Source organism: Impatiens glandulifera, chromosome 2 (assembly GCF_907164915.1).
Source record: "Impatiens glandulifera chromosome 2, dImpGla2.1, whole genome shotgun sequence".
Taxonomy (NCBI): domain Eukaryota; kingdom Viridiplantae; phylum Streptophyta; class Magnoliopsida; order Ericales; family Balsaminaceae; genus Impatiens; species Impatiens glandulifera.
This window is the reverse complement of record NC_061863.1, coordinates 63,623,095-63,633,442: the sequence shown is the minus strand read 5'-3', so window position 1 is coordinate 63,633,442 and position 10,348 is coordinate 63,623,095. Positions and strand designations below refer to the sequence as shown.

Here is a 10,348-nt window from a genome sequence, read left to right as displayed (position 1 = left end):
TTCATTTGTAACTTATTAGTCACGGGATTCTTCATCATATTTGTTTAGATTGAATTGATTTACAAACTCAGGAGTTTATTTAATTTTACAAAATATATATATTAACAACAGTTTAGAATTTTATTTTAACATCAAGTTATCCAATTTTCTTTTATATTGAGATTGATAAAATTTTAAATGTTAATTTATAAACATTTATTTAAATGATTATCATTTATATTGTATAAACAATTTTTAAAATAATAATTATGCACATTTATTCTTAAAAATCTCAACAATTGATTTCACAAAAAAAATGATTGATCAATGCAGGGCGAAACACCACTTTTGAACAACTGGAATTCTTGTGTATTATTTTTATTTTACAACACATTTTTAATATTTTAATAAGAAACTATTCTCATTGCTAAGATATGCAATATTTACTAAACTAAATAAACTGAAATTATCCTTAATTTAACGTATACATATATAAAAAAAATATATTTTAAACTTTGAAACTGAGAAATGTTATCATATTTTCAAGTATAAAAAAAAAAATAGCACATGTACCTATTTTTATTAAAATATATAAGTGTTATAATAAATTAAATTGTTATATATATATATATATATATATATATATATATATATATATATATATATATATATATATGAAAAATGATTTGGAGCACGACTTTGACTTTGGGGAGCGACTCGTACAGCGAAAGTGACATCGCTGTTATACGAAAGTGACTTCGCTATTATACAAAAGAGACCTCGTTGTTATACAAAAGGGACGAGGTTTCTTTAATTTGTATAACAACGAGGTCACTTTCGTATAACAGCGAGATCACTTTCGCTGTACGAGTCGCTTCCCCAAGTCGTGATCCCTATCATTCCTCTCTCTATATATATTAATTTTTTAAAACTGAAGTTGTATTTGAAGAGATTTTAGTTGTTTTTGATGATGGAGATCTAAATAAGGGTAAGGAGAATGATATTGAAATTGAAAATATCATAATTGAGTTACTTATATTGTCTTTCTTTGTCGTCGCACATTTTCGACGGGTTGATGAAAATCTTTTTCTTCTTCATGTCCGAGATTGAGAAGCACGACGACTGATTGGTGTGCAAAGGCGAGGAAGAGAGAAGTTTCACCTGCTATCTAGATAGTGGTTATTGAGACGACGTGTGCTTCTGGAGGACATTGATAAGTCATCGTCGTAATCGAATGTGAGGCTCATGCTGGGATAGAGAGAAGGCTGAAAAGGAAGGAGAGAATGCGGAAATGAAAAGAGTCAAGGAGGCTAGGGTTTGGTGGGAAGGGGAGATGAAAATAAAGAGGCTCACTGTTTTGTAAAGAGAAATGATTTTTTTTTCAGTCATATTTTATCAACGTGGACACTAGGTAGGGGAGTCACTGCCCCCAACGTCCTCTCCTTATCATCACTCCATTATGAGATATTGAAGACAATAGTTAATTGTGACGATGATAGCAACAACGATTATAGAAAATCTTGAAACGTTTGAACCCAATGGTTGTTGTCTTGTCTATATAATGTTTTGTTTTAGAAAAGAATATGATGACAATACTGAAAATCTCGAAATGTTTTGTCTATATAATCGTACAAAAGACTATTGTGTTACTTAAGATTTCTTTCTCCTATTTTTAAATTTTGTTAACAAAATTGAAAATTTTCAATTTTGATCTTATAACTCAATTGCATGTAAAATGATCATTCTATCATTTAGTTACATCCTTCTTGTTTTACAATTATAGTGATAAAAATATATCAGTTCATAATATATACAAAACAATAACTTTTTTGACTTAAATGATGGCAATGATGCTTATAGGGAGTAACCATATATCTTCACTCAGGTTAAACAAAACAAGTGAAAAAAAACTTTATTTTCATCCACAGATAGAGAGAAAATATTCCCCCCAAGGAGTGAAAAAGTTTACCGGAAGTTATTTGGAAGACAGGTAAGAAGCAGATTTAAGTCATTCCAGATAAATTTTGTGTTTCTGAAATGTATTTTTTTATTCATTCGAGATAAATTTTGTATTTCTGAAATGAATTTTTTTTATTCGTATATTCTCGAGAATCTACAACTTCACTAAAATATTTTGTATATCTTTATTTTATTTAATTTTTATTTTGTAAGGTAATATTTTGTCATTTGTTTAAACAATTCTCATCATTTTTAATATACATTAACCATTTAAAAGAAATTAATTAGTTAAAAAATGTTTGTTTCTTTTGAAAAAAAAATTAGAAATTTTTAAATCCTTGGATTACCCTTAACATAAAAAGGGATTGAACTTATAAAAAAATTTGAAAATAATAATTTAAATTTTATTGAAATTGGATGATAAATATTAACTTAAAAATTGTTAAAGTGTTTGCAATATTGGTATCTAATGGAAAATCATTATATAAAATGAAACTTGATTAAATTCAAAAAATAAATAAAGGAAGTTTGATTAAATTTAAAAAATAAATAAAGGAAGTGGAAGAATACCGAAATGGTATGAGAAGAAAACGAGAAATGCTGGATCCAATGCGCAAAACTTCGGACGTGCGCGACGCGTTTTGACGCTGCTCCTAACAAAATCGCATTCAACTTGATCAGAAATCCAAATTTGCTTTAACCATAAAAAACGGCCCTCGTCTACACTAATACTAATCCGATTGCCGTCGCGAGCCAGATCGGAAAAACGAAGCACCTCCCGTGCAAGTGCCAACGAGCATGGCCGCTAACTCCTCCGACAACAGGACCAATTACACCAATCATTCCTTAGTTCCTGAGATCGGCCCGGATGGCCTCGCTCGGGATTCTCCTGTCATCGCCTATACCGAAAAGGTTTCTCTCTCACTTTCTTATTTTCATCGCTGTCCTTCAATCCTCAACTGTTTTGTTTTGTTTTGTTTATGTTTCCTCAGTTAATCGAGCAAGAGCAGCTTCAACTAAGGAAGTAAGTTCGCTACTCTACTTCAATTTTGCCAAGATCCGTTTCAAAACATTGTGAAATTAAGGTCTTTCTGGAAATCAGCTTTTCGTTTCATTCATTTCTGATCCAAATCTGCTTCACTTATTCAAGTTAAAACTCGCTTCAATTGCTCTTCTGATAACCATGACCAATAACATTTGGAGGATTGATTTAACAACAACTGTGCAACTTAATTTGGTGTTGTCTTCTTTTCACTGTCAATTCTATACTACTCTAGTGGTCAATAAGAGAGATGTATTGCTATAAATGTTCTTATGTTATGTGATGAGAAACATGAGATCGAAGAATTGTGTTTCTTTTAGTTTATTGGGTTCTATATTTGCTAATGGGATCAATCGACATGTAAGAAATTTTCTTGTAAAGGAATCTCTGTTGAAAATGGATGAATCATTCATTATGTTGTGCTTCCTGATTGGTCAAATTCATGGATGCCAAGTTGTGTATATGACTTCTAAGATTCGTTCATGAATCATTCATTTTTGTTCTTCCTACTTATCATAAGATTGGTTTTCATATGTGCCTCTCTCAATGTTGTGCTATAATTTCTCATTTCCAGATACATTGAGGAAAATTATTCAAAAATTCGTGATGTTGAAAAGGAGCTCACCAATCTTACACTAGAAATGAAGCTCACTGCAGGACCTAAGAAGGCAGGTTGAAATTTGAATGCTGTCTTTCCTTTGTCTCTCTGTTATTGGTTTAAAAATCATTTGTACTGATATGCTAATTTATTTTTGATATGTTTTAAGCTCTCGAACACATGAGAAAAAAGATAGAAGCGTCTACTGAACGACTCAGGCTTGCAAAGCTTAATGAGCAACAAACAAAAAAGGTGTATGGTATCTCACTTGTTTCTTTGGTTTCTAGTGACAGATTCTTTCAAGAAGAAAGTCTCTAGTTTAGTAATTCTCTCCATTCTTTCAACTTGTGCTTGTTGGTTATATCAGGCATGGGAAACAGCATCACAGGCTGTAAAGGATGAGGAAGCATTGAAACAAAAATTATGCGAAGACTTGAATAATCTGGTGGATATCTTATTGCTAGAGAAACTTGAATTTCCAAAATATTTATCATTATTCCTCCTTCCTTTCTTACTTGCTGTCACTTGTTTGATGCATTGCCTTTTGCAGGTTCAAGAAAGTAACAATGCTCAGTATGGTAGACTGGAGGAGTTGAAAAGGCGTCTAGGAGCTCTGAACCCAAGCCGATCATCCACCTCTGTCACTCATGTAAGTCATTTCACACCCCATCCTCAAGTCTCTTAAATCACATGCTTATTTTGTCAGAAGAAATTCAAGACCTTCTTCTTGATCTTGCTATGTGAAGAAACTGAACAAAAAACATATGAATAGTTTGATTACATGTAATCATGATTAACCTATTTTCTAAAACATATAACTAAGATAAATAAAAACAAAAAAAATCTTCTAATCTAAAATTCTGAAATCCCTAATCTTTCCACATTATGTTTAAAATGTTGAGCTTGCTGACGTATTATGCTATATCATTCTCCTATCCACGATGGAAGGGTTTCTTGAATATAACTTTTAACTTGAGTCAGAATTATTCATACTATGATTGATGTCTGGAACATGTCATGTCATGTCATTTATATGCACCATTTTGGAATGTAAGAGAGAGTTTCTTGCTTGAGAAAGCTGAAGATGGTTTAACACTTGACAGGATACGAATTCAACTGGGTCTCAGCAGAATAGCCAAGCTCAGCATGCTTCTTCCATGTCATCATCATCACCATCTGGTGGTGGGGGTCCAGAGAAAGACAACCAAGGTAATAGTGGAAATGCTGCAATCATTAATGGCCAAAACCAAGAGTCTCCTCCTATGGAAAGTGAAGGAAAAATGAAAAAGAAGCCTGTGATGCAAGGAAGAGGGAGAGGGATTGGAGGTATTAAGGGTAGTAGGCCTCCGGCTGGAACAGGCTGGACCGGAGCTGGATTTGATTAGTAGAAATATAGATAGAGTTAATCTGTGCTAAGAGAAGACTTAAAATGTTGATTAGGCCAAAATTGGTGTTTAGTCCATTTCATGACTTTTTATTCAGATTTTACGATTGCTCTTGCTCATAGTCAATTGTTTATAGGCCGGTGGGAGGGCTGGATCCTGAATTCCTGGTTTTTAATTGAAAAGTTACTCGATTCCTCTTATTGATTTTGATGATAGAGTAAGGATAAAGAATGAAAATTTGATGTCATGAATGGTGTTATAATCATATTAAGAGAGAACAATTTCATTTTTCAAGTTCAATTTATATTTTTTATACCATTTATGACTTCAAATTCCTGCTTGCTCTTTAATAATATGGTGCATCTCATTCCGAATTCAGTTTTACTCAAATTCATAAAAGGTGGACATTTTATAAGAACCATCGGGCCGGTTCATAAAAATATACCGGGTTATTTTGTCAATCTCTAGTCTACTTACTACCCATGATACAATAACGACGTCGTTTCCTCTACCAGCTTATCCATGAGTTCCCGTTCAATTTTCTCCATAATCGCTTCCTTTTCATCTTCTCCGATCATCACCAACTTTTTCCCAATTCCCCGTAAATCATTTTCTATTATCCCGTCGATGTCTTCCAGCACTCTGCAATCCGACGCCGGTAAATTCTGAATCTTGTGGCAGACTGTCCGAACCAAATCCGGTCCCTTGAGCATTCTGTTGCCTAAGCCCAACTCCTTTCTCGAAAACTCCATTTCTAGAAACTCGTTGACCAAATCGAATATCAGTAACCGGTTGCAGCGGAGGCTCATGTTTGGTACAGAAGCATTTCCATCGAATAAGCTGAGAGAAGATTCATAAGACATGAGCTCCGGCTCAAGCCGGTTAAAGACGGTTTTGTCTACCGAGTCATATAATGGTGTCACGTTGATCCCCTCCGTGGATCGTTTAGCCACGGTGACGGTCTTCAAAACCGTCGACGTTTTGGCTTCGGTTCTCCTCTCCGACGAGTGGTTATCGTCATATTTCTGTAAATAGATTTTTTCAATGACTAAAAATTGATGTAAAAAAAGAATTAAGGAGAAAGAACATTACCTGCTTTTGATCAGTGAACTTTGTTAACGGAGACGACGCTGGTGGGTTTTTCTTGACGTAAAAGACGTTTGGGACATTGCTGTTACTCAGAAGCTCGCTCGATAATGGAGTTTTCTTGGATTTCTTGAAAACGGGACCTTTCTCTTTCTTCCTTCTTGCTTTCGACTGGAAGAAGGTTTCCTCCTTCTTGTTCTTGATTGTATTAGAGGATTGTTTATTAGGACTGTTGATACAAAGAACTTGATCGCGTCTTATCTCCTTCTTAATCCTAAACTGAGGACTCGGTTTAGGATTATCGACCCTCCCTGGGCTGCTTAATCCTCTGTTTTTGAGATCCAAGAACCGGAGCCTCGGGGAACAAGAAGATGCGGGTTCATCGGTTCTTGTCCCCTGTTTATTGGATTTGGAAAAGACGATTTGATCGTCGTCATCGTTGATTCTTTGTTTCTGGTGATCAGATTCAGACTGTGTTTTGTTCATAACGGTATTGGTTATGTCTGAACCAACTTTCCTGCTAATATTGTCCTTGACCTTTTTAACAATCTGTCTGGCGTAGAATCCAGGGCTTCTGTTCTCCTCGTCTAACACTTTAACATCTCTCCTTCCTGTACTGTTTCTTGACAGCTCAAATTGGCCACTGACTGTATTCTCTCTGTTGATTTGAAGCGAAAGCCGATGATAGTCTAGGTTCGACCTTCTCTCCGATGATATTCTCGGTGTCTCCGGTAATGACCGCGAACCCATCAAATCTATGTCTAAAACGAAGTTATTGTTCGTTCGGGGTTTTGAATCTCGGTGAAGATGATAATTGCGGGACTTAATGGAAGAAGAAGAAGAAGAAGAAAGAGGGATGGTTTGATCAGGTAGAAGATCAAGACCCATAAGTCTAGCTACAAGATTTGGGGTTTTGAGTCCAGGGGAGCTGCTACTGCATTCTGATAATAAGTCTTCTGTTCTTGAAGACGATCCAGTTTTAATTTGAATACCCACCTGGGTTATTATCAAAGATTATTAAAATGGAGACAAAAGTACATACATACATATATATATATATATATATATATATATATATATATATATATATATATATATGTTAGTGTTGGAATCTTAATTACAGGAATATTTAAGGCTTGTGCATGTTTCATGGCGGATGAAAAGGCTTCCATGGGCGGTTCTATCTCCAAGCTGTTTCTGGGTGCCTCCGCTCCTACATTGTAAAAACAATTCTAGTGATTCTGTAAGCTAGCTAGGTTTAAGAAAGAGAAGAAGAAGAAGAAGTAATGCGCGCACACCTTTGATAATGGTGGATGGTTGTTGAGGAAGCTGGAAAGAGGGAAGTTGGTGGCACAAAGAAGACTGAAAATCGAAGAGTTGAAAGACGGCAGTTATACAGCAGCCACTTGTGGCGGCGGGGGCGGCGGCGGAGGAGTCGACATCGTGGTTATTGTTTGATCTGATTGTTTTTCCGGTCCCCCTTCCTCCTGCTCCTCCTCCTCCCCAATAGTACTTCCAATCTCTGCCCATCTCTAACAAAATCTAAAGAAAGGAAAGTGAAGGAATGGGTTGGAATAGAGTGAAAATGACTGGAGTTATATTATAGATGAGATTGGTTAATTTTATTTGTCAAAAAACAGAGAGTCTGTTGTTGTTTTAAGGTATTTCAAATAGAAAGAGAAAGAAAAGCTGCCTTCTTTTTTGGGCTACTGCTGCAGATGCCTGCCTGATATTAATATATAGTGTGAAGATCAGAACTCATCAGAAGATGAAAGGAATCATTATTTTGTGTTAGTTTTTGATGCAGCAGCAGCAGCAGCTTTTATCTTAATTAGCATTGCCAATATTAATAATTAACATTATCTTTAACATATTATTATTAATTAATTAATTAATAAAAATGATAAAAGGAGAGAATGCTAGCTAAAATATATTTGTTTTCTGTAATAAATGAGTGACTGACTGACTGACTGAGTTTCTTGTGTCGTCGACATTGAGAAGATGAACATCATCAATCACCACTCCTTGTCTCCATTCACTGATCGGGAAATGAGATGATGATCACGACGACACACACATGATTACTTGTTCTTCTGTCTCCCTGTCTGTGATCTGCAACTCTCAAATTAGTAAACAATATTAAAAATAACTTCATTTTTAACTAGTTCATTTCATTATTTCTACATCCACTTAACTCTACATGTGGGGAACATTCATTATTAGTATTAGTGACTAATGTTAGTAATTTCTCATTTCATTACTCCTTATAAATTTATATATATATTCTTATTTTATTGATTTATATGATTAACTAGAGAAATTATTTGTTTACATAGTAATTTTTGTTAAGAACACTGGGTTACTCCAAATTCTTTGGAGTGCGACCAGTGGACTTGAACCTAGAGTTATCGAGACTAATTCTTGGATATTGATTGATGGAATGATATGACTAACTAGCTAGATAATTTTAGTGTGGAAATGCATAAGAACCACAATATTTATTTAAATAAAAAAACAAAAACTTTTCTTACACAGACAGAGAGAGTGAACATGTGCATTTGTCTAATTTTTTCTGTATGATGATTATGGGGATGGGCATAGGGAGGGTTATCCAGAAACACTTGAAAGGGAAGGGCAGGTATACAACATGATGGACCACAATAATGGGTGGCTTCTAGTGTCTGCATGCATGTATTTCCCTTTCATTATATATATAATAGGACACAACCCTTATAGCTGTGAGGGAGACCCTTTCTTACACCTTCTAATATTCCTTACTTTATATTTCTCCATCATTTACCCCTCACCCTTTTATATATATGACCCTACTATTTTCTATTTACACCACCTTAATTTTCTTCCCATTAAATTTACATTTTCTTTCCTCTCATGCTTTGATGATTCATTTATTTTGTTACCACCCAAATCTTGATTAGTATTGTGTTTTGTTATGTTTAGTCATACCATATTTGGTTTTGTCCAAATAACACTCTCCTTCTATAGTGGTTAATTATTTACCTATTCATTTCCATTGTGTTAGTTATCATGTGTTCTTCATCTTCTCTCAAACAGTCAAGAGATATTGTCAAATACATATATATACTCTTAAACAATTTGAGTTCGTTATTTTCATTTTGATCATTTTGTGGGTAAATTCAATTTGTATTGTCAAGAGATTTTTTTGAAACCGTACACATATATAGTTATTTTTTTCAATTTGTTTTACCTTATCTTCCTATTATTTTGTTACTTAATGGGTCCATCCTTTAAGTAATCCTGAAAATCACAATGATTGTTATTGGAAATATCTTCGTTTAGATTTTTAAAATTTTTAAAAAATGATTAATTGTTTAAATCTTCTTCATCCTACTTTTGAGGTGTTTATAAATTATTTATAGCTTGTTTCTATCCTTTTTAATAAATACAATTTTTTATTTTAAAACAAGTTATACTTCATTAATAACTAAATGAGAAATGTACTCTTTAACTATACAACAAATACTATCACCAAAAAAAATATCACATAAGTGTTAGAAATCTATTAGTAAGTTATCGTTTTACTTTACCGACAATGGCCCAGATATTAGAGGCATTCAATTTTATTTTGACCAATTCCATTGAATTCTCAATTTATGAAAGCTTCAGAATTCATACGGGTGTTGCATAATAATAAAAATAACAACAACATCGAGGACACTTACAAATAAGCTCCTAAAATATTTATCAATTTTATTACAAGTCCTCAAACTTTTTAAATTTTATTTATTTACTTGAAGTTTCTCCTTTTTTTCACCTCTTGTTAATGGGTTTAATAAATCACTCAACTTTAAGAATCTCCAAACATTTAAAAGTCACCTAACTTGAACCATTGCCTACAGGAATTGGATAATTTCAAAGAGTTTCAAAATTGAAGGGACAAAATAAAAATGAAAAAGTTTGGATAATAATATCCAAATCAATAAATAGGTAGGGACTATTATATATGTTCGGTTGCCAGCAGTAACTTTCAAATTTCAAAGATCCAATTAATTCACTGTCACATTCATAATGTCATTAATAATAAATACTAGTACTTATGCTGAATATTTATTAAAATAAGAAATACTAATATATATAATTTTATATATGCTGATTTCTAAAGTTTGGGGGCTTAGAGTGAATTTATATTCTAATTAAATATTTTTATTATTATTAAAAGTAAGGTGCTATTAATTAATCTTGGTTAATTATTTTTCATTAATAAATTATGGGAAGTGAAAGATATTATTATTAATAAATCACGTGGCAAGTATTAGTTAG

The 10,348-nt window shown here is 33.3% G+C and overlaps 2 protein-coding genes across 2 annotated transcripts; one reads left to right on the top strand and one right to left on the bottom strand.

The window, feature by feature from the left end:
* Positions 1-2,522: 2,522 nt before the first annotated feature.
* LOC124926031 lies at positions 2,523-5,067 on the top strand. Its single transcript, XM_047466189.1, has 7 exons — positions 2,523-2,850; positions 2,931-2,962; positions 3,555-3,652; positions 3,748-3,830; positions 3,946-4,023; positions 4,129-4,227; positions 4,682-5,067. Exons 1-7 carry the CDS (start codon positions 2,737-2,739, stop codon positions 4,961-4,963), a joined length of 786 nt encoding a protein of 261 aa, XP_047322145.1. The 5' UTR covers positions 2,523-2,736; the 3' UTR covers positions 4,964-5,067.
* A 249-nt stretch (positions 5,068-5,316) lies between these two features.
* LOC124926703 lies at positions 5,317-7,771 on the bottom strand. The gene is made up of 4 exons (XM_047466983.1): positions 7,348-7,771; positions 7,171-7,262; positions 6,056-7,045; positions 5,317-5,988 (listed from the first exon to the last, which is right to left on the bottom strand). The coding sequence occupies exons 1-4, from the start codon at positions 7,577-7,579 to the stop codon at positions 5,440-5,442; spliced, it is 1,863 nt and encodes a 620-aa protein (XP_047322939.1). The 5' UTR covers positions 7,580-7,771; the 3' UTR covers positions 5,317-5,439.
* Between the last annotated feature and the right edge of the window lie 2,577 nt (positions 7,772-10,348).

What these genes read in the sequence shown, in the direction of transcription:
- LOC124926031 (XM_047466189.1), top strand. Translation starts at nt 2,737, where the DNA reads ATGGCCGCTAACTCCTCCGACAACAGGACCAATTACACCAATCATTCC. An exon ending in GAGCAGCTTCAACTAAGGAA is followed by an intron (nt 2,963 to 3,554) that starts GTAAGTTCGCTA and finishes TCTCATTTCCAG; the next exon opens with ATACATTGAGGAAAATTATT. An exon ending in ATGAGCAACAAACAAAAAAG is followed by an intron (nt 3,831 to 3,945) that starts GTGTATGGTATC and finishes TGGTTATATCAG; the next exon opens with GCATGGGAAACAGCATCACA.
- LOC124926703 (XM_047466983.1), bottom strand. Translation starts at nt 7,579, where the DNA reads ATGGGCAGAGATTGGAAGTACTATTGGGGAGGAGGAGGAGCAGGAGGA. An exon ending in ACCATCCACCATTATCAAAG is followed by an intron (nt 7,263 to 7,347) that starts GTGTGCGCGCAT and finishes TTTACAATGTAG; the next exon opens with GAGCGGAGGCACCCAGAAAC. An exon ending in CACAAGCCTTAAATATTCCT is followed by an intron (nt 7,046 to 7,170) that starts GTAATTAAGATT and finishes ATAATAACCCAG; the next exon opens with GTGGGTATTCAAATTAAAAC.